We start from the raw sequence: 24,163 nt of genomic DNA, 5'->3' as shown, positions 1-24,163 counted from the left end.
TAGATTTAACGCATGATACAGGTTAAAATTAAAAAAAAATGTGCTTAAGGCTGCGCACATTCTCCCGTCAAGTTTTTTATAGATCACAACCTTGGCGTTGAAAGTCACGTACGCCACTTTCAGCCCCATTTTGTGCGTACGCAACGGTTATAAATGAGACCCCAGAGCCAGACAATGATGTCGTAGTAAAGCCCTCAGGTCTACTCTGCATGTATTAACTGTGGCTAAACATCGACTGCACTGAAGTCATCATAACTTCATAAGTTCTCATTTTCAAATGATTATGAATACAATTATTGTTATTTGAAGCCGTGTCAGTCTTGACTGTGGGTGGTGTGTTCCTCTGTGACTGCTAGTGTCTATAATACTGTAATATTTTTGTCGACATTATCAAACGGAAGAACTTTTATTTTGAAGAGCCCAGGGCAACGAAGCACACTAGCCAATAAGAGGACCCGCCCACCGACGGAAACCAGATATTGAGTGGTAAATTCGTTTTGTTAAGTAAGAACGAAAAAACGAATAAACAAATTAAGATTTTGATTTTCGTTTTTTTGACAAAACGAAAAAACGAAAAACGTCTTGTTTTCTGGTTTCTGCTTGTGTCAATTATTCCCAGAAAACAGAGCAATAAAACGTACCTTGCTCCTCCTCCCCCGCAATAAACATCCGAGTTGTTTAAACTTGAATTCTCCGTTCAAGGGGCCGAGCAGCGTCTTCTCGTCTGCCTCCATTTTGTTTCAACGCAAATGACGCACCGGGTCAAAGGGCACTGTAGAAGCGCGATTAATCTGCGTTAATTTTCTGAACCCGTTATTTTTTGTAGGATTAATTAATCGAAATTAAAGCGTTAATTGGACAGCCCTAATAAAAATCGTTCTGTAAGCCCTCTGCTGTTTTTTTTCTGTTTCTTCCTCTGCATGGTTTTACAAAAGTCTTGGCCAGCCATGAAGTAGAGGATGGGGTCCATTACGCTGTTGGCAGTGAGCATCAAACAGGTCACCTGGTAGGCTATGTAGGACGCGTCCAGCTGTTCACAGGTCATCTGATCAGGAGACACAGAAGGAAGATCCAAACAAAATGTTCTTGAACCATTTCATATGAATGAGAAGATCTTGCATTGCTCTCAGGACATTGAGAGATAGTGGCAGGTGTTGTCAATCAACAATCACCTGCCATCCTGGGAAAACGCACCATTTAATGCTGAGTTCCAGGGACACTTTTCAACCCGTAAATTACGACTTAGGCCCCGTTTACACAAAGGGAAAACGCAGATATTTCCACGCGGTTTGGCCTCTCATTTACACGTAAACGCAATTTTTTGTCACAGAAAACGATCATTTCTAAAAACTCCGGCCAAAGTGTAGATTTCTGAAAAAGCTGGTTATGTGTTGTCGTGTCAACGGGGAGAAACAGGTTTTTAGGTTCTGAAGCGTCACATTATGTCAGGAAATGCTTAACGTCATATGTTTACAGTTTTTTTGTTACAGGAAGACGCTCGTGTTATTCGTTGTTGTTGATTCTGAGGAGTCTGATTGGCTTGCATGGCTTTATCCTTCTCCCTACTAGAGTTTAGATTCTCTGCCCGAGCCCGAGCCCGACCCGACCCGATCTGACCCGCGGGCCGGGTCGGGCCAATATTTCCCATCACTATCCTCGGGCCGGGCCTTTGATCGACGAAATATTATAGGCCTTTATTACACGGGTCTTCTCAATGCCGTGGAACGCTCCGTTCACTTGCATGGGTAGTAGTCCGGTGACTTGTCAACCCCAGCGTCTTCCGTTGCTAAGCGACGTCACCGTCTTTGCAGACAAATTATTTCTCTGCTGATCAACACTAAGAATGCTGGTAACGAATAAATTGTAAAAAGACACACCATGTGAAGTTATTTTTTCGTTTTGGCAAGTAGCCGTGTAATAAGCGGGATAATGTATAGATCGTCGCCGGTCATTGTCGAAAATAAGCCCCTTCAGGGCAAGGCGGACACCTCCGCTGCGCGTCGGTCGGTGTACTCCTGCCCTGTCGGGGCTTATTTTCCCGATAATGACCGGCGTTCTATACATTATCCCTTGCATATATATTTAGCAGAGTAGGCCTAGTAACAAATGTGTACAAAGTTACATATGTATTAAAAAAAAATCTGGTTGAAATCGAGCTCGGGCTCATAATTACGGTTAATGTGTCGGGTCGGGTCGGGTCGGGCCGACAGAAAGTGCACGGGCTCAGGCCGGGTCGGGCTTTCTGGGCCCGATTCCCCGATATAAGCTCTACTACACTGCCGCCCATAGGTTTGGCATAGTTATAATGGCTCAACGGCGTATTTATGTGTTTTGATGTAAACGACAACTTTTTTGAAAACGATGCTGTGTGCACAGTGTTATTTTTGAAAACGGAGGGGGGGAAATATTCGTTTCTATAAATTTCCTGCTACATATAAACGTGGCCTTAAAGTCACGACTTTGTAGCGTTTCAGCCAAGTCACGACAACAAACCCTTCTGCGGCTCTGTGAGCTATACTACGAACCTCGATTAGCGGGATGGCTAGGTATGTTGCGCTCAAAGCCTAGGTATGCTGTGACACAGAAGTGGCTCTGTTATAGCATCGCTATATCACCATGTGTCTAACGCTGCCAACCTAACCTGGGGGGTATTCCATCAACCAAGCTAAAGGCTGGTATTGCCGACATCTAGCGTCTCTAGTGTGAAACTAAAATTTTTCGAAGATTGACTCAAACAAGCGCTCTTCAATCCATGCGTTCTTGTGATATTGATTTCAATCAGGTTATCGCCAACAGTGAGAATCACTTAGGTCGGACTTGGCCAATGGGAATATTTTAGGTCACTTGAATTCCAATTCACATGTGAAAAAAAAGAGGCTAAACTTTTGTTGATGTTGAAATTAACTGCCCCCAGTAGACTTTCTTAAATGTGAAGTTAGCATTTTCTTTTCTTATGGTGTATTTTATGTGCTTACTTTATGTGGTATCCAATATCCATTATTATCAATTGTATTTTCTTCTCTTCTATTCTGCTTTATCGCGTCTCTCATGCGTCTTCACGTAGTGTCTGTAAACTTCGTCGAAAAACGACATAATGTAGATTTAAACTGACAGATCCTGTGTGTCATAAATCTGATTGAAGGATAAGTGCAGCACTGACCTGCTCTCGGTGGTTATAATATAGGGATATGACAGAGAAGTACAGGCTCTTGGAGATGTGGAAGGGCAGGAAGCAGAACATGAACGTCATCAGCACGATGATGATCATCTTCAACGCCTTCTGCTTGGTGCGGTGGGCCGCCCCGAGTCCCTGCTGGCCCTCCCCTGATCCCCAGCTGGGCTCCAGCAACTTGCGCAACATCAGGCTGTAGCACACCATCACCACCATGAAGGGCAGGACGAACATCACCACAGAGATCACGGAGCTGTAGACCAGGAAGTCATCCAGGAGCCCCCCGTCTTCTATGCAAAGAATGTCCTTGCCGTACTTCCTGGTAAACAATAGATACATTGTGGTTGGATGCAAGTGTAGCTTTCTTGGGCGTCCAAAACTACTGAGAGTTGGGTGAGATGTGCAGTGGCTATAGTAGAGGGAAGACTACTCCCCGACCAAACTGTACTGGGATCGATCTCCAATGTTATTTTACCTATGGCATCCTTGAAAGTGATGCTTAACCCTTGCTGCCGAGATATCTGTGAATTGGATAAATTGGCAAGATTCAGACGAGTTGTTTAATTCCAAATTCACATTTCCGTGTCCAGAAGGGGAGTTGGCAGGTTAGCATTTGCTTTCCTTTAGCCACTTCTAATGACAATGTTACAGCCTAGCTCCTGCTCATGTGAGGGGAATGCATTTCATTATGTTCCATAGAGTTCCAATGTGTTCCATAATGCTAACCAGGCGAACACACTAGGCCCACGGTATTAAAAAACTCGTCTGAATCTGGGTAAGACACTGACAGGCATCTGCCAATCTACAGATATCTCTGCGTATCCCTTTAATCATTTATAACAAGGACACTGGAGGTCACTCTGGTTCGAATATTCTTGTCTGCTAATCAACCTTATAGACAGTCAAATTTTAACATGACACTCCCTTATGCCGGGCATTGCCTTCCAGTTTTTGTGTGTGTGTGTGTGTGTGGGGGGGGGGGGGGTTTGTGTGTGTTGCTTCCACACTCGGTCCCGGAGAAGTAGAGAATGGGTGCCTGACTAGAGAGCACACAGGCCCACACGCCCACGGACACCAGCTTTGCGTGTCGAGTGCTGTTCCAGCTGAGGGAACGGACCGGGTAGCAGATGCCAATGAAGCGATGCAGACTGATGACGGACAGGAAAAGAATGGAGCCTGTAGGCACAGGTGGGGTGTTAACACTGCAGTAGCATGCATTCAACCTTTTTTAACACATGATGGGATATGATAACATTCTATGCACGTGTTGAATGTGGTAATGTGTCATGTGTTGTATTTTGAGGCCACGATATTACATAGTCAACCCCTCTAGTTTTATGAGCACATCTCTGACTTGCACTTACCTTTCAAAACAGTTCTTCTGTGTTGAATTTAGCACACACTTTGTAGGATGTTAGCTACTATATCAGTTTTTGAGATGTAGTTATGTAGCCATCACAACAAAAATACTTAAAAGCCCTAATACTGTTCACTACACGTACTGCTTACCATAGTGATTGGCGTTTACGACAAAGAAGGTGATTTTGCAGAGTGGCTCGCCAAAGGGCCAGTCTTTGACCTGATGGTAGATCGCCACGGGCAGCATTAAGACAAACAGGGTGTCGCACACGGTCAGGTTCAGCATGTAGATGGTGAACGGGGTCCAGTGCTTTGTGCGGAACTTGATGAAGAATAGCACGAAGGCGTTCAGCGAGAGGCCGAATAAGAAGAGCAAAGAGAAGCTGATGGGCAGCAGCAGGTATTTGAGGACCATATTGTAGTCTCCTTTAGGACATGAGTCGCTACTGTTCTGGGTCGACCCCGCAGACTTGTTGCTAAAATGCATCCTGGTTGCTGGGGACCCCTGTAGGGAGAAAAGTGATAATCCTGTTTTATTTGGGTGTGTTTTAGAAATGTTCATTATGTCATATTTCTCTCTCATTTTGCCCAGACTACTGTAATGAACTAATGCCCTTAAATATGACTACTTTAATGCCTTTGTATATGAAATGTTTGTTTTCCTGGGTAAAGGGACATTAGCACCCCCTATCGCCTATTGAAAATTAATGCCGGAGGACGTTCCTCCCTCAGCCTCCATTGACTCCCAATCATTTCCATGGGTGAGTCGGGTGAATAGCATGGGGTTGAATGGGAGAGAGCAGGAAATTCCTCCTCTGATTGGGTGTGACTAGTGCTGGATTCGATGATTATTTTCCTTGATTCAGTTGGTGTCAGTCAGTTCGCCAAGAACGGTCGTTCAGAATCGTTCCTTAGTTCGTTCAGTCGAGTTTCCGCTAGCGGTGAATCGAAACATGGAAAGCACGGTTCTCAGCTGACAGACTCAGCTCCTCCCTCGTTCTCATTTTCAAACGATCGTGGAAGTCAGTCATCAATCAACATTACAACTTTAACCAAATGCAGCGGGATGTAGTTGATTATTGGATGTTTAACATATCAGCAAGATAATAGACTTGATTTAGCAATGATGGCGGGGGTCCCGGTAGGAGAACGAACCATGAAAGAACGAGACAGATTGACGAGACATTCAAATATTTGATAAATCTGGCATGACACAGAAAGTACATAGACAGCATGCATTTACCATTTCACTGATATTGAATCGTATTATCATAGGCTCGATCACTAAGCCTCTTCCCCCTTCACCACTCACAGTCAGTGAACGAACAGCGAGTCAGCGACTAGTGGGTCTGGAAGAAGTCAAGTCTGAGAACGAACGAGACGAACGAGAGAGAAGGATCAGTTTGGTTCGTTCTTGTTAAAGATTCGTTCATTCAAACTGATTCGGTCTCAAACGACCCATCAATAGGTGTGAGTGTGACTATGCCGCATTTCTACCGGAGGGTGCGGGTTGGTTCGGTGCGGCTTGGTTGAGTAGTGAAGGTGCAGTTCAGCGCAGCTCAGTTACGGCTCGCATTTCAAGGTCCAACCGTACCCTTACGCCTCGTGCCCACTGCACCGTCAGTCAAAGGACTCAGAAGGCCTGGCTGACAGATGGGGGATGTTTCCAGGGTCGTCAGAGCCCGAGTAGTGTCACAGTGCTTAAATTTGCATACGTGTTCTGATTGGATGACGGATCCGTCGCTGCCGGAAAAGTTGATTTTTTTTAAACTTTTTGACGGAGCCTTCAGCTCACAGATCCACAATGCATTGCACGTCCGTCCCCATTCAAAGTCAATGGGGATCAGTCAACGGACGAAGGCAGTGGGCACGAGGCGTTATGGTGGGAGTTTAAGCCGGATGGCGATAGCCGCGGCAGCTACGTTAGCATTGTGACCTCATAGCACCCCGACACAGTGTAGTCTGCTGGAAAAAGAAGAACGCGCACAATGAACAAAGATCCACAATGTAGGACGTCCAAGAAGGACGGCAAACTTTTGCGCAACATTTTCTTCAATAAACGAAGCTTTCGCTGTTGTCCAGAAATACCTTGCGGATAATGTGTTTGTTTGTATTTATCCCCGTTGCACGGAAGCGGAGGCGTGGAGACAGAGAGAGTCAGAGAGAGAGGGAAAGAGAGAGACAAAGAGAGGTGGGTCTACAGCCCTTAAGGGGGTGATGGAGAAAGCTGCCTCCCCAATTCCGGACGCAAAAGTGGTCAGCTCTAGCCTGGTCCTACCAGACCATATTACTTCATTTCATTTGTACAGAAGGTCTGGAACTGCCCAATTGACAAACGTTCACTCACTTGGAGGCGGGTGTCTGTTGAAGTTTTAAAATGATTGGATCTGCCCAGTGCCACTCTGGATCTGCCATAACCAAACGCATAGCATTTGGTCATGACCGGCTCCTTCACCACTAACGGATCCAGCTGGAAAATCAAACTTTTCCCGAACCCGGTGGGGAGAAGCGCCATAACATCATGGCCATCAACAAAACTCAGCAAAGCTTGTTCTTGCTCCGGCTTTAATTGATCGATATTCGGCAGCGATCCCACAACAGACCGAATAGCTTCACTCGTATCCTTCTCCATTGTCTTCCTCTGACTACAACTGAAACTGGCGCGCAACCTCTACGTCATCATTCTCAGCCACTCCATCTCTCGCTGATTGGACAGCCAAAAAATCTGGCTTCCAAGGAACCCATGCAAATGAAGCACTAGTACTGAAGTGAAATGAAAATTGAGCGGAAGTAGGTAGGTGGTCGGTGCCAGGCTAGGTCAACTCCACCCTGCTGCCCAGATGAGACTTCCACCCTGTCCTCATCCAAAGGTGGAACGCCTCAATATCCACCGCAGATAAGTTAGTTTGAAATTAGACATTCGCCAGGAATTCAAATTCACTTCAGCTTATATGTCAACATTAGACTGGTATTGACTAAATACACTTATAATTGAAACTGAACGGTAACTGATACATAACTTATGTAAGAAAAAAGGAAATGCATGAAAAAGGTATATTAGTTTAGTGTGTTGCCCTGGTGTGTTGTGGTAGCCTATGTGATACTGTGAGACAAATCTAATACTGGAGGAAAGAATTTAAGTGAAATGTAAGTTTAGTTTAGTATCTTTGTAAGGAATAAGAAATTCAGAAAACATGTTCAGAAAATCTACGGTATTTAACAGATGCATGGTTAGAACATAGAATATTTTAATTGCAATCATGGAGAAGTTGGCAATGAAAGTATGATCTATCAAATAGTGTTTTATCTTATCTTATAACTTGCAAGTATAGGAAGCATGAAAAAGTAGATTATGGAAGCATATATGTAGCAAAATTCAAATGGAAATTCAATTTGCAATTCAAATGTCATTACATTATGCAATTGACAATTCATTATGCAATTTTATAATGTAATTTGTAAATACGTTATTCAAAGTGTATTTTAATATGTAAAGTGACAATGCAATCCTCAATTAAATTTGAAAAAGTTATAACAATACAAATCGAATAACATTTTGTCAAATTTTTTGAGTTCCTTTATTCAAATTGAAAAGCTATAGCGTCCCCGTGATTGCAATCCACTTCGCCACGCTCCGTGTGTTGCGATATTCAAATGACATTTCAATCCGCAAAACGAACGCTTTGCAAAAGATTTGGCAAAACGGAATCCAAAACGTTTTCCAAAACGGAATCCAAAACGTTTTCCAAAAAGTCTATATGCAAAGTGGCAAACGTATCAGCCAATCAGCGTATGGGCGGGAATTACGTCACCTCCCATTGCCTCCAAGGGTATCTCTACGGTGGGTCTCTGTTTACCACTCTGTTTACCTGTTACGGTACAGGTTACTGGGACCCAAGTGCCGGACGCAGGGAGGCGGGCGGAGACAGGATAAAGGCAAAGGAATTTATTCGTGGAGCGTTCGGGAAGTCAGGCAGGCGGGGGTCTGGTAACGGGCTGGCAATCAGGTGGTCACGGGCTAGACGGTGGACGGGAAGTCAGGCAGGCGGGGGTCAGGAACCGGGAGGGCGATCGTGCTGGAGGGGGCAAGGCGAGGATCGGGAAGTCAGGCAGGCGGGGGGGTCTGGAGCCGGGAGGGCGATCGTGCAGGTGGGGGCTAGGCGAGGATCGAGTAGTAAAGGCCGATATATGCTCTGTTTTAGACGTAACGCGTAAGCACGTAAGATACATAACCCCCCCTTGCGCGGTAAAATATCCCCCCTTAAAGGCGGCTGCATGCTTCAGCGTTGGTGTTACGTTGTTGCGCAAAATTTACTCAAAGCAATTCATGCTCCGTTTTAGGTTGCGCGTGTTGCCAAGCAATTTACCGCCAGAACAGTAGGTGGAGTAATATGTGGAGGAAAGTTTTTCGTTGAAGACGACCTCGAGAATGACGTCTTTGTCTGTGGGAGTCGTTGGTTTGTTTATGTGCCAGATCGTGTTCTCCCCATACACAGTGAATGATGGCAACAGACAGAGGAACAGTGGTGATGAAGTTGTTGATCATTGGGGTTGTATAAATGTGCATATCTCTCTACATTTTAAAACGACATAATGTGTTGGCAGCAAAGTTAACTTCACTTCAGGTTAATGCTTTTGTATATGAGCCTGCCGGGTGATACTCCAGAGAGGAAGTAGTAACCAGACCAGCAAACCAATCACAGCCTTGCAGGCTGGGCGGCTCGCGTAAAAGCTTACGTAAAAAATGACGCAAGTCTAGAAAAATCGCCCGACGCACGCAAGACGTGAGAAGTCGCGCAAGGGGGCGCAAGGGCGCGCAAGGGCCTCTTGCGCTTGCGCTTACGCTTACGTAACCGAGCATAAACCAGCCTTAAGGCGGCTGCATGCTTCAGCGTTGGTGTTACGTTGTTGCGCAAAATTTACTCAAAGCAATTCATGCTCCCTTTTAGGTTGCGCGTGTTGCGCGTGTTGCCAAGCAATTTACCGCCAGAACAGTAGGTGGAGTAATATGTGGAGGAAAGTTTTTCGTTGAAGACGACCTCGAGAATGACGTCTTTGTCTGTGGGAGTCGTTGGTTGTTTATGTGCCAGATCGTGTTCTCCCCATACACAGTGAATGATGGCAACAGACAGAGGAACAGGGGTGATGAAGTTGTTGATCATTGGGGTTGTATAAATGTGCATATCTCTCTACATTTTAAAACAACATAATGTGTTGGCAGCAAAGTTAACTTCACTTCAGGTTAATGCTTTTGTATATGAGCCTGCCGGGTGATACTCCAGACAGGAAGTAGTAACCAGACCAGCAAACCAATCACAGCCTTGCAGGCTGGGCGGCTCGCGTAAAAGCTTACGTAAAAAATGACGCAAGTCTAGAAAAATCGCCCGACGCACGCAAGACGTGAGAAGTCGCGCAAGGGGGGCGCAAGGGCGCGCAAGGGCCTCTTGCGCTTGCGCTTACGCTTACGTAACCGAGCATAAACCAGCCTTTACGTGCTTAAGTGCGTCGGCCAAAATTCCTGACTATGCGACTAAAACACTACGGCCCTACGCAGCTCGCAAAGACTGTGATTGGCCAGCTAACCACATCCTTTCAGGAGTCTCACATTTCCGGTTTTACAGCATAATAGCGCCATTTTTAAAAGGCCGTGACAGAAGCGAATGAAGAATTTTGAAGAAGGAGAAGAAGAAAACACAAGAACGAATTATGATAATTATAAATATAAACAAGCCAGCGATTTCCACTTCCACGCCCACAGATTCGTTCGTTGCTCCCCCTCCTGTTCTGGCGGAGAATCCCCTTGCAACACGCGCAATCCTTAAGGAACCTTAAAGGAACCGTAAATCAAAACTTGTCTAAAACAAGTCCCTTGTGTAAATTACGTGCTTACGTCTCTGGGTCTAAAACGACCCTAAATCGGCCTTCAGGCAGGCGGAGGTCGGTAGCAGGAGAACTAGAGAAGGGGAAATGGGATTACCAGAGGGACTAGGTATACGAACAGGACTTGGCAATAGAGCGGGTAGGCGATACGAAGTGTATGACGAACTGGCGCCGGCAGACTGGGGATCCAGACAGAAATAGGGAACGTGGATTGCGGATTGCCGACAGCTGGGTTGCGGGAAGATTAATCCGTTACGCCCTGCCGCCGCTAGAGGGGGGTGTTGGACCGAGTAGCGGGACGAGGCGTAACATTACCACACTGGCGTCAAAACGTACCAGTGAGGATAAGTCGGCTATCCTATCTCCCAGAACATGCCTCTATCAACTGCATCTGTGTCTTCAACACGATTGTTCTCCACATCATCGGCCAAACTTCGGAGCGTATCAATAATCTCCTCCATTGGTGACCCTTGACCTGACCAGAGCATGTGAGCGGAGCGGAGCGTGGAGGGTGGTGGAGCGGAGCGGAAGAAATAGGTTGGAGCGGGTTGGAGCGCAGAGCGGTTTTAAATTCAAAGGCCGGAGCGGGGATTTCACTCCGCTCCAGTCCGCTCTAACTGCTTCTAGCGGCTTACATGTAGGTGGTTCACGTAGAATAGAATGGGTTTCAATGGGAGCATCCAAGCAACCTGATTGGATAAAACGCGTCACGTGAGACCCTTCCACCCCCCCCCCCCGCAACACCGGCTCGTGTGCCCGCGAGAGTAGCAAGATGGAGTTTGGGAAGTACTTTGAAAATTTGAGCGGAGCGTGGAGCGATTTCGCCGGAGCGGCAGGAAATTTAAGATGAGCGCGGAGCGGTTTTGAGCGGAGCGCCCTGGCACAACGTTGAGCGGCAGAGCGAATGAGCGGACATCCTCCTGAGCGGGGAGCGGGAATTGCGCGGCGCTCCGTTCCGCTCACATGCTCTGGACCTGACGCATACAAACGTTTTTTTTTTTTAAATACATTTTATGGACAATTAGCAATAGCCTACAACAACAGCCAGGGGGTACAGAAATGGCAGACATACAAAATACAGACACAAAAAATAAAAAAGGCAGCATTAAATTAAATAAAAGTATTATAAAGAGCACACACACTAAGTGTTTTAATAGCTGTCCCATTCCTATTGCCTGGTTTCATTCTCGAACACAACAAAAAGCGGTTTCTGATTCGGGTATTTACATTTATGAATATGCCATTTAGCTAATAAAATAATAAGGTTTATAAAAAATATTGGTTTGCTTGACTAGAGGTGTAATTGAAGAAACCAAACAATACATGTTCAATACAACAAACAATCATATTCAATACAAAAAACAATACATGTTCAATACAAGACACATACGAACGTGAACAAGGAAATTATGAGTAAGTGACGTAGTTCCCGCCCAGACGCTGATTGGCTGATACGTTTGCCACTTTGCATATTGACTTTTGGAAAACGTTTTGGATTCCGTTTTGGAAAACGTTTGGATTCCGTTTTGCCAAATCTTTTGCAAAGCGTTCGTTTTGCGGATTGAAATGTAATTTGAATATCGCAACACACGGAGCGTGGCGAAGTGGATTGCAATCACGGGGACGCTATAGCTTTTCAATTTGAACAAAGTGTTACGAGAGTGGCGTATGTGTGTGCGCGAGTGTCTGTGTGTGTGTGAGTGACGTCAGCGAATGAGTCGACGAATGAGTGAACGAGCGATTGAGCGAGTGTCAGTCTAGGAGGAATTAAACAAGAACGGTTGTGTTTCCGAGTTACGTGTACTGTTGAATAAAGTACCAAACGCAGAGAATCCGTGCCCGTGTCTTCCGACCTATAAACAGACCCACTGCCGGTTATAGTGAAGGGTGTTACCCCCGAAAGGACATCGGCCCTGGAGGGAACGTCTCCCCTGTGCTCCCGGACTACGGTCTGAGAGCCAAGAAACAGGAAAGGTGTAACATTGGCGACCACGAAGGGACACTCTCACGCAAACGGAAACGCAGTGGTGAGCAAAGAATGAACGGTGAAATAAACCGGAGAAGTTAGAAGAGACAAAAGAATGAGCGGGAAGCATTGTTTACCTGATTCAGCTAAGCTAAAATGGCGGACGCTAGCCGTCGTAGCCCGTGCAATCTCGGCTACTCAAAGTCCAACCCGTTCGTAACGATAAACGACGGTGATGTGGAAGAAACCATAGACAATATGAGTGAAGGAAATACAAGTTATTATGGACTTTCTAACGTGTTCCACCGTGAAGTGGAGCCTATTAGAATGAAGCATGCGGCGGCACCATGTGAGCTCATTCAACCCAAGTTCTCAAGCTGGAACCCCTTCATTAATTCCGAAGAGGACAGCTACCGTTTCAATGTGGTTCGGCCAACAGACCAAGTGACTTTATTCCACAACCTGCTGCTATTGCAACGCCACATTCAAATCCCTTTTCTTCGGACCAGGGGAGTTACATCCACAGCACCCCCAAGATCGGTTGCCCCCCAGCCCCCACATGCCTGTGCACCACCTGTCCTTCTTCATCAAAGGATATTAACTATGGACATTCGCCGCAGCCAGGGCACAGTCGGACTATGAAGTTAAAGAGCTCTTTTCGCAAAGGTGAGCAACCAAAGTCACATCAGCCCTCCTCCGAGAGTGAGGATGACTATGATCATCGAGAAAGAGTCCCCACTTTGAGACCCGGACAGTATGATGGCACCACACCCTGGACAGAGTTCCTGCACAGGTTTGAGAGTTGTGCTAAAGCTAACTACTGGTCCGCAAAGACAATGGCTGTCCAATTGAAGTTCTGCATGGTGGGTGCAGCCGGGGCCATCATTCACAGAAATCCCCGGTCCACCCAGTGGGACTACGTCCGCCTGGTGGAGGAGATAGTAACTGCATACGGCCCTTCCTCGCAGCATGCAGCTGCAGTAGCTATCGAGCTGAGACAGCGTGTCCGCAAACCGGGTGAGGCTCTCCATGTTTTGCGAGATGACATCTACGGGAGAGTGTCAGTAGCCTACAGCAACAGGGCTGATGCTGAACAGGACGCCATAGGAGTTGAAGTCTTTACTAATGCTCTAGGGGATGCAGAAATTGTACAAAAGCTTTTAGAGCAGCGCCCACAAACATTAGCCCAAGCCTTTGACATTGCCCATCGCTATGAAACCACGAAGCGAGCAGCATCATATGTCCGGTCTCATGCAATCAGGAGCTCGTGACATAGCTGAGCGCAGGCCCCGTGCTATGGTGATCAGAGAGGGAACCGACGAAGAGGAATTAAAGACAGCTACAGCGCCCCCATCAGCCATCTTTAAACCTTCGTCTTCCAGCCACAGTCACACACCATATAGAGGTAAAAGCCCCAGAGACATTAAATGGGATGAGATTCGGTGTCACAACTGTTCAGGCTTGGGTCACATGAAGAGAAATTGCCCCTCACCAAGAAATGCAACTAGGGCTCTAGCTTCAACCATGTCCCCTCAAAGCTCAAGGTCAGCTGTGCTTCACCTTAAGGCCCAGGGTCAAGAAATGAACATTCACATGATTGTGTACGAGCTAGAAGTGTGCGCTGTTTTGGACAGTGGGGCTCGGAAAAGTGTTTTTCCTCTGTGTCATTACAACGCCATTCATCCAGATGTCAGGCCTCCACTTCAGTCATCCATCGTAGAGACTCTGATCTGTGTTGGGCCTGGTGACATACCCGTGCTCGGCGAAGCTCACATCCCTGTCCAGATCAACAACCGTCAGGTGAGCGTCCTCTTCCTGGTTGCTGATATAGCTGGTGACGAAGCCCTGCTGGGCCATCCATTCCTGAGACAGGCCCAGGCACGTCTCGATTTTGGGAATCAACGGATTGTGCTGTTTGGAGAAGAGGTGCCGTATTTCGATTCCAAAAACAAACCAAAGGCGCACTCAGTGAGAGTGGCCCGGACGGTGGTGCTGGAGGCTGGGCAGGAGTTTGTGGTAAGAGGCAACATCCACCTTAAAGATCCAGTTGAAGGGGGATTGATGCTGAGCCCCACCAAAGGCTTTGTTGAAAAACACAGACTGTTAGTGGCCCGAGTTTTAGTGGAAGTTCAGCCCCATATGACCATGCCCCTCCGCATCTTCAATCCAGGCAACAGTGCCGTAACCATTAAAAAGGGGGCCATGGTGGGACTCCTCCAGCCGGTAGAGGTTCCGCAGCCTACAAACGTGGTTGCCCACAACCAGCCTGAACAGACTGTCAGCAGCCGCCCTCCAGTCCCCCAGCACCTACAGGAGCTCTATGCCCAGAGCTCTACTGAGCTTAACCAAGAGGAGCAGCTGCGGCTAGCTCAGCTGCTGTGCACCTATGAGAATGTGTTCTCCACAGGACCCACTGACCTCGGCAGGACCAGCCTGGTTCAGCATGACATCGTAACCATGCCAAGCCTCCCAGTCAAGCAACCACCACGCCGGATGGCGTTGTAGAAACAACAGGATGCTGACCAGAGAACAGCTAGCCGCGAGAACTGCTAGCCGTGGTCGACTTCACGTCACACTTTAGCCAGTATCTCCTAGGGCGGCGCTTCACGGTGCGCACCGACCACAGCAGCCTTCGGTGGCTAACAAGGATGAAGGAGCCTGAGGGACAGCTCGCCAGGTGGCTCGAGAGACTTGGCGAATACAACTTCGAGATCATCCATCGCCCTGGCCAGCTTCACGGCAACGCAGACAGCCTCTCCCGGAGACCCTGCCGTCAGTCCTGTCCTTGTAAGCTCCCCAGCCCATCTCCTCCTCAGTTGAACATCAGTCACCAGGCTGTGCAGTGCAATTTGGACTCTGACATCAACCAGGCGATGCTGAGTCCAGTGGGGGTAGAGAGACACCCAGCTCCCGCAGAAGCAAGTCTAGTGGGGGTAGACAAGGCCCTGCCAGCTGACTCTAACAACTTAAAGTCCCCCGAGAAAATATACCTGACTAAGGCAAAAGAAAATGAACTGTTTGGTGGTTGGTCCCTGGAGGAGCTGCGACAAGCCCAGGAAGACGATGCAGACATTGCACCCATCAGAACCTGGTTGGAAACCAGCGGAGAGCGTCCTGCATGGGTAACAGTCTCACCATGCAGCCCAGCCACAAAGACATATTGGAGCCAGTGGAAACGCCTCTACATCAGAAATGGAGTGCTGGTTAGACGTTTCTACTGCCTGGACGATACCCAATTCTATCCACAAGTACTGCTGCCCCGCACCTTCCGGCCAGACATCATGAGACAGATGCATGAGGGACAAGTTGGCGGACATTTTGGTGTAGAGCGCACGGTAGCTCGGCTGCAAACCCGATACTTCTGGTACAGAATGAGGGAGGACGTCGCCCTGTGGTGTAACACCTGCACCAGCTGCGCATCAAAAGCCAGGCCACGGAAAACACCACAAGCCCCCATGGGCACTGTTCGAGTCGGAGCGCCGATGGAGCGCATCGCTTTGGATATTATGGGGCCACTGAATGAGACTGGACGCCACAACAGATATGTGCTGGTAATACAGGACTATTTTACAAAATGGGTCGAAGCTTTTCCCCTACCTAACGAACAAGCTGTAACTGTAGCTGAAGTGCTCGCCTCCGAGTGGGTGTGTCGCTATGGAGCCCCGCAGACACTGCACAGCGACCAAGGCCGGAACTTCGAGTCTGAGGTGTTCCAGGAAATGTGCAAGCTGTTCGGGATCGACAAAACACACACCACACCTTTCCGTCCTCAGTCCGATGGGCAAGTTGAAAGGTTCAATGCCACTCTGCAGAAGATCCTGGCCACGACAGCCGAGCGTTGCCACTGGGATTGGGACCTCATGATTCCCTACGCTGTCATGGCCTACAGAGCAACTGGTTTCACCCCGAACTACATGTTGTTTGGCCGGGAAGTGAGTGAGCCAGTAGACCTTGTATCCGGCCTGCCGCCGGACCCTGAACCAGCTCCCTCAGCCCCTGAGTATGTCCAGCACCTTCGAGAGCGACTGGAGCTGGCGCACCAAATCACCAGAGATGCTCTCGGAGAGTCTGTGGAACGTGCAAAGAGACAATATGACAAGAACTGTTGCCGCACACATTACAATGTTGGTGATGCTGTGTGGTACCTCATCAAAGGAACAAAAAAATTCAAGAACAGAGTGAGGAAGTTCCTCCCATCTTACGAAGGGCCATTCTTCGTTCTGGGTCAGTTGGACGACCTGGTTTATCGAATCCAGAAAGGGCCAAAGACTAAAGTAAAGGTGGTTCACCACGATCAGCTAAAGCCTTATCGCTGCCGGGACCCACTGGACAATACTTGGGCCCTGGAGCAAGCCCAGAGCTGGACACCAATGGAGGTGTCACCCCCAGACGACGTAGATCCTGCTGACACTCTACTGGGTCTGCCCCAGCTCTTCTCCAACACTGATGACAGCTCCAGCTTTCCCTCATCAGATCCAGCTGTGGACATCCCTGTAGCTGTGCTTCTCACCTTGACTCCTCTGTTCCTGTGGAGTTAAAGGACAGTGGGGGTTGTGCGGCGGTGCAGCACCCTCAGAGCCCTCGTTCTCAAAGGCCCCAGCGCAGGCGTAGACCACCGACTCAGTTTGGTGAGTGGGTGGCTCACTGAGCGCCCGGCTCACTGAGCGCCCGTGTTCATGGGCAGTTCCAGGACTTTAAGGGCAATGTTTACAATGTTTAAAAACAATAATAAGTTGCTTATTGCTTATGTTTTGTATTTCTCTTGGTAAAGAATATATAATATATATATTAAAAAAAAAGAGAAAAGAAAAGAGAACTTAAAGGTAAAAAAAAAATATATATATATATATATATATGTTTGATACAAAGTCAACTGTTATAGGCTCTTCCAGCTAATTGTTATTTTCTATACTTAAAAAAAAAAGAAAGAAAAACTTGACGTAATGCTTTGTATGCACTATGGGGTAAACTGCATTTGGTTCTGCAGGTTTGCATTTTTCTGTTAGTATTTTGAGTGATTACAGAGTACTACTATTTTCCTTAAAATGCTAATTATATCTTCTACTCGTAGTCTGAACGATGGGTATTGTAATGCCTTTTCAGAATTTGTTCTGCTCAACTGTAATATGTGCACTAAACGCAACACACTGTTCAATTCTTGCCTTTGCACTACAAGCTACACTTTATCGTCATTCCTCTTAAATCGACGCCTACTAGTTATACTGCACCCTTTGAACTAGATTGAATGTGTATGGGGCTGTATATCTGTATGGACATGTTGGTGTATTATTGTGCTGGAGTGAAAAATCTGTTTTGATTGTCATCCAGAGTGGGTGTAGTGTTACGAGAGTGGCGTATGTGTGTGCGCGAGAATGTCTGTGTGTGTGTGAGTGACGTCAGCGAATGAGTCGACGAATGAGTGAACGAGCGATTGAGCGAGTGTCAGTCTAGGAGGAATTAAACAAGACCGGTTGTGTTTCTGAGTTACGTGTACTGTTGAATAAAGTACCAAACGCAGAGAATCCGTGCCCGTGTCTTCCGACCTATAAACAGACCCACTGCCGGTTATAGTGAAGGGTGTTACCCCCGGCCCGAAAGGACATCGGCCCTGGAGGGAACGTCTCCCCTGTGCTCCCGGACTACGGTCTGAGAGCCAAGAAGCAGGAAAGGTGTAACAAAAGGAACTCAAAGAATTTGACAAAATGTTATTCTATTTGTATTGTTATAACTTTTACAAATTTAATTGAGGATTGAATTGTAACTTTGCATATAAAAATACACTTTGAATAACGTATTTACAAATTACATTATAAAATTGCATAATGAATTGTCAATTGCATAATGTAATTGCAAATTGCATTGCCATTTGAATTTTGCTACATATATGCTTCCATAGTAGATAGCCTAGACAGGTTGTTGGGAAAAAGATGAATGTTGCAATAGTGTTCATTCATCTTAGACTTAAATAATAGATTTTTTCATGCATTTCTTGTTAAAACACATTTCTGACACCTTTCAAAGTTGTAATTAGAGTGTATTAAGTCAATTCCAATCCAATGTGGACATATAAGATGAATTTAAATGTTCACATCCTTTCATGGGTCCCCAGGACCGGCCGAAACCAGTGAACTTTTCCAGGCTATCCAACCCTCAGAAACGTTAAGCGCGACTGATGATGCCCCATGCACAGCGCCTTGCTGACCACTACAACAGGGCCATATAAGCCCATGTTTCCCGAGCCAACTCCTTGCCTTCAGAGAGTCTAAGGACTGAATTTGCACAACGACAACGATTATCCAAATGTTATAACAAGAAACCGAAAGTGATCCCAATTTCCATTTCATGGCAGCCACTTTAAATTAGAACATATAGGCGTTATTTAAAACTCACCAAACAAATGTAGAACGAATTTAGAAACTGCAGCAAATGTGAATTGGAAAGCAATCCAAAGAGCAGGTTGTTAGCAAAGAGCAGGTCAAATACCAATACCGTGTGGCCGAAAAAACGTGCGTATCTCTCGGAGGTGTCTCAAAGACTGAAGTCTCAAACTTCGCCAAGAGCGCGAGCTGTAACACGTGACGCACAGTTGGAGATGTAGAGGCTCCCAGAGTAGACGCCCCCCCCCTCCCACACACACGCAGGAGCGCGCAGAAAAAAGGAACATTTCGCATCACTATCCGAGGATTATGCTCGGATGTAATAAAATATATATTACGTCTTGTACTCACTGCAGTCACGAAATAGAGGGCAAAAAGCAATGGCCATATACAGCTAAAGAAAATATGCAGGCCTACCTTTATGCATCCATGTCAAGACAGTATTCTAGTTCGGCCATAGATTTAAGGATGTGTGTTAAGGTCAAGAATTTACGAACATTTTGGTGGATCCTATTCCTGGTTGTCCAACCAAATATTTAAACTGAATGTAGTAATAAATGCACGATACATTGCTGTAGGCTATCTGCGTGAGTGTGGATGTTTGTTCTGGTGTGGGAGTGCGTGGTGGTGTGTTTGTGCACGACGTGTAGGCATGAGTGTGTTCATGTTCGTGTGTATGCGCGAGTGTCTGTGTGCTTGCGTTTGTGTGTGTGGGGGCGGGGGTGAGTGTATTGATGTGTGTGTGCATGTGTGAGCGTGAGTGTATGTGTGCATGCGTGGGTGTGAGTGCGGGGGTGTAAGTGTAAGTGTATGTGTGTGTAGGCATGTGCGTGAGTGTAGGCATGTGCGTGTGAGTGCGTGAGTGTGCATCTCTCCCTTCCTCTATTTCTCTGTCCATCCTATTTTTTTTCTACCTCTATGTACCTATGTATATGTATCTATCCATCCTACATCTATCAATCTAGGCCCATGTGGTCTCTGTTGCTTTATTCAGCAATTTGAACATATCCAAGATGTACCTTCATTTGCTTACCATTGGCTCCAAGATGGCTCCTGTGTGGCTCTACTATGGGCTTCCTCCTAAGCTGTTTGTTCAGAGCAAAGAAGCCTCGACTGAATTTGCTCAAAGCAACACCGACAACATTTTCCCCCCGACAGGCAGATTCTGCATATTTCATGGAAAAGTCTTCTACTTAAAATGATTACGTTATGGAACATTGTTTATACTGCCATTACATTTCACTGTACCCTTTTACAATTTCCTTTCGAAATTATATCACACAAACTTGCCTTTGCAAATAAGCTTATTTGGCTTTATTTCTCAGCTGCCATCTTCAATTGCATGCTTTTTTTTTTGCAGTGGCTTTGTCAACAGTTCCTCTGGTTACTGATACTGAGTAGATTTGCCTGCAACATTGATTTTACTCTACCATTGCCATCAAACTTTGGATGGCCCATTGATATGTGAAGCTTCCCAGAAAAAAAATGAACTCTCAGAGAGTGGGTTTGTAAAATCAGCTGAGATCCCGGGTTTAAATTCAAGGTAAGATTTACAAACTATCAGACCACAAACTACCACAATGTTCGATAAAAGATAGACAAATAATGGTCTTGCTAGCCAAGGACTAAAATAAGTAACGTAATACAATCTGACAAAACACGTTCCAGAATCCCCAGGAATCGTTCCCAGCTTGATTTGAATTCATGGGGTTTATTTGAATTCAAGATGGCCACTGGTAGGCTGACCAAACGTCCTCTTTTCCCCGGACATGTCCACTTTTTACGTCCCGTCCGGGGCGTCCGTTTTTTTTTTATTAATTGATGATAATGTCCGGTTTTCGGACATTATCTCGTCGCATATTTGTTTTTGCCTCGTCACATATTTGTGTTTCTGGGTCTTTCACATAACCTACTAGTTATTACCATTGTATATGTCTATGGTTATTACGGCCTTCCAAGTTCTGGAAATGGTATATCCCTTACGTTCCACCTTCTTGCGCGAGCTGACTGTAGAGAGAGTCTGTCATTGGGCGACCGATCTCAGGGTTGCCAGAGCCACGATAATTATCCTCCAAATACGACCATTTTGAGCCTTTGGTACGTTACTTTGCCATTTCCAATCTGGCAACATTGAGCACCTTGCCGCTTCCACTCTGTTTACAACAGCACATTACATCTGCAGCCATACCTCCCTGAATACGCCCAATCTCGTCTGATCTCGGAAGCTAAGCAGGGTCGGGTCTGGTTAGTACTTGGATGGGAGACCGCCTGGGAATACCAGGTGCTGTAAGTGGTGTCGGGTGGTGGCCAATAGGTGGCACTCTTCCCTCTGGCCCCTTCACTCATCAATCCCGATGCCCCAGTGCAGTGATGGGGACACTGTGGAAGGTGCCGTCCTTCGGAGGAGACGTAAAACCGAGGTCCTGACTCACTGTGGTCATAAAAGATCCCAGGACACTTATCGCAAAGAGTAGGGGTTTCCCCGGTGTCCTGGCCCAAACCAGGCTCATTCAATCTGGCCCCTAATAATCCTCCGGTACAATTGGCTGACTCATCAATTCCCTCACTCTCCACCTCAAGCTGGTGTGTGGTGAGCGTTCTGGCGCAGATTGGCTGCCGTGCATCACCCAAGTGGGTGCTACACACTGGTGGTGGTGAGTTAGGTACCCCCTTCTGTAAGTGTCTTTGGGTCATTGAAAAGCGCTATATAAATATAATGAATTATTATTATTATTATTATTATGCCCCCCCCCCCCCCGCCCCCGCCACAAACTCAAATCTGGTCACCCTACCACTGGGTGAATAAGGATAATGTGTACTTAAGGCATGTTCTGATACGGGATGGTAATATACTTAAATGAATAGCAGACAGCCCGCACAGCACCCTATATGGGAGCTGATCTGGATCAATACGTTCTTGCTAGGCTGCCTTGAGTCTGCCTTGTGTATGAAAAGTGCTACTTAAATAAAGTTGCCTTGCCTTGCCTAGTGCTGTCAGTTTAACGCGTTATTAACGGCGTAAACGCAAACCAATTTTAACCGCAATATTTATTTATCGTGCGATTAACGCTCTTTTGGCTTGGCAAACGTTGTCGTTTATTCACCTGCTGTCTGGCAACGACTATTCACGTTAGAAAAACTACAATACTGGATCTAGCTACACCGGAAACAAAACAACAAGCACGCCGCCGTACTTGTTTGGGCAAGCAAGGATACAGAGCGGGTGAAGAAAAAGTGTGTTTGTGTGTCAATCTGTTCGAGCCTGCACGAGAGTTTAATCTTATCATTAGCTGTCACGTCTTTCTGACCAATCGCAGTTCAAGGCCCCCCTGGGCTGTACCACTTCGGGAGGGGCCGCTCATTTACTCCCCTCATGACAAAATCGACTTGGTTGCGATGTTGACAGTTTTTGAGTGTGTTGCGTCTGTTGAGAGAGTGAGAGGTTGCGGGCGCACAGCTCAGGCTGCCGGACGGCGCTGCAAGGAACTTTTATAAACACAATATTGTTATCCCGCAGTAATCAGCCCGACAGCCCCGAAAAGTTAACGGCCCAACTGGAATTCTCCCGACTCTCCCGATTACCGCTCCGCCACGCGTGTGTGTGTGTGTGTGTGTGTGTGTGTGGTGTGTGTGTGGGTGTGTGTGTGTGTGTGTGTGTGTGTGTGTGTGGGTGTGTGGGTGTGTGTGTGTGTGTGTGTGTGTGTGTGTGTGTGTGTGTGTGTTCGTAGGCGTTATTCGTAATGTGTATAGGCCTACGTACGGTAGGAATATTCATACTGGTTTAAATAATAAATTATTTATTTTTTTAAGCAATAGTATTTCCCATCTTTGCTCAGCAAGAGTTTTTCTTCGAAAGTTCAGTGATTGAAACAAATAAAAGCCTGGGCTATTGAAGTTTTACGGTAGACCTACCCGATGTCAAGTGGACTGGGTGGAATTCACTGCGGGTCTCTTATATCCATCTTACCAAATATATTTATTACTGTCCTTCTCAACACTCTCTGATCTCACTAAAAGGCTAGCAGCACGAAATCAAGCGATATTAGAATAGAAAAAAAATTGCAATTAATCACGATAAATCCCAAGTTAACTATGACATTAATGCGATTAATCGCAATGACATTTTTGAATCGCTTGACAGCACTAAGTCTTGCATAATGTGCAGATAATCAATAGGAGGTCATTGTCTGTGCTATGTCCCTCTGTTGGCTGTGTTAACTTAACCACAGCACAACACACCCATCATCACCTAACTCAGGGAATCTGAGGTAGGTCACATGTACACACACACACACACACACAAAAACATGCCATCTTAGACACATTCATGGCGTTGCACACACAAACGTACACACACAAACACACATATGTATATGACATAGAGAGATATCATCTTTGTAAGACATGTATTGCCTCAGCTGTTTGTGTGCGTGTGTGTGGTGTGTGTGTGTGTGTGTGTGTGTGTGTGTGTGTGTGTGTGTGTGTGTGTGTGTGTGTGTGTGTGTGTGTGGTGTGTGTGTGTGTGAGACACGTATGTAAATACATGCATAGATATGTACCTTTACAGTGGGTAAATGGAGCAAAGCTATACACAGTGACATTAACGTCCAATATTGTGCTTACTGTGCGTCTTTTCTTTCATTCTGTGCACTGATCCAGCTTCAATAATGTTAAACCCAATTACTGCTGTTCTGCTATTCTGTTTCAACAACAGCCGTGTCGCAACAGATCCGCTGTTCCCATCCCTCTAAATCAGTTAACGATCACACTTTAGTCTAACAGAGGGCGTCTATGTTGTTTTATGGAATCAACCTGTAAAGGGATAGCAGTTATTATTCTGGATTCCCATCCATCCAAGCCTCCACAGTGTCTCCATCTCTTCCGTCGTGTTGCATAACCTCACCGCTGAAGAACCACAGGAAAGAGGGGATCCTTCATGTATCCATGCTAAGGGTTTTCCCAAGTAGTGTGTGTGTGTGTGGTGTGTGTGTGGTGTGTGTGTGTGTGTGTGTGTGTGTGTGTGTGTGCATAGTTCCATGTGGATGCCATTGAAATATGCAGAGTTAAATGTATTATTGAATTTGAGATATTCAAGAAGAGGCATAGATAGAAAGACCAACAAAGTGATGGAGAGGCATGGAGCGATAGTGAGGGAGGGAGGGAGGGAGGGAGTGGGGAGTGGGGGAAGGGAGGAGTGAGTGAGCCACAGAGAGACTCATAGGGATAGAGATTGAAGAAGCGAGAAAAAGATAGATAGAAACGAACTGGTCGGCGAATGAGAGAGCGGAGAGAGAGAGGGGGAGAGAGAAGGGTGTGAGGGATCAAACACAAAGCTAAAGATGACTCTCTTTTGCTTTTGAGTGGCACAAAAACAACCGTTCTAATTGGGATATCAGAAATTAAGAGAGG

General features: G+C 46.4%; 1 protein-coding gene and 1 non-coding gene across 2 annotated transcripts; one reads left to right on the top strand and one right to left on the bottom strand.

Moving 5' to 3' along the window:
- Positions 1 to 610: 610 nt before the first annotated feature.
- On the bottom strand, positions 611 to 18,842 carry LOC130406649 (P2Y purinoceptor 2-like). The gene is made up of 5 exons (XM_056612323.1): positions 18,768 to 18,842; positions 4,682 to 5,036; positions 4,180 to 4,348; positions 3,187 to 3,491; positions 611 to 1,071 (listed from the first exon to the last, which is right to left on the bottom strand). The coding sequence occupies exons 2-5, from the start codon at positions 5,016 to 5,018 to the stop codon at positions 851 to 853; spliced, it is 1,032 nt and encodes a 343-aa protein (XP_056468298.1). The 5' UTR covers positions 5,019 to 5,036; positions 18,768 to 18,842; the 3' UTR covers positions 611 to 850.
- Positions 18,843 to 20,928: 2,086 nt separating this feature from the next.
- Positions 20,929 to 21,047, top strand: LOC130406773 (5S ribosomal RNA). The gene has a single exon (XR_008904524.1). It is a non-coding gene; the product is annotated as a 5S ribosomal RNA (ribosomal RNA).
- The last annotated feature ends 3,116 nt before the right edge of the window (positions 21,048 to 24,163 follow it).

This window comes from Gadus chalcogrammus, chromosome 16 (genome assembly GCF_026213295.1).
Source record: "Gadus chalcogrammus isolate NIFS_2021 chromosome 16, NIFS_Gcha_1.0, whole genome shotgun sequence".
Lineage (NCBI taxonomy): Eukaryota > Metazoa > Chordata > Actinopteri > Gadiformes > Gadidae > Gadus > Gadus chalcogrammus.
The sequence above is the reverse complement of the archived record's forward strand: the minus strand, read 5'-3'. Positions and strand labels throughout refer to the sequence as shown.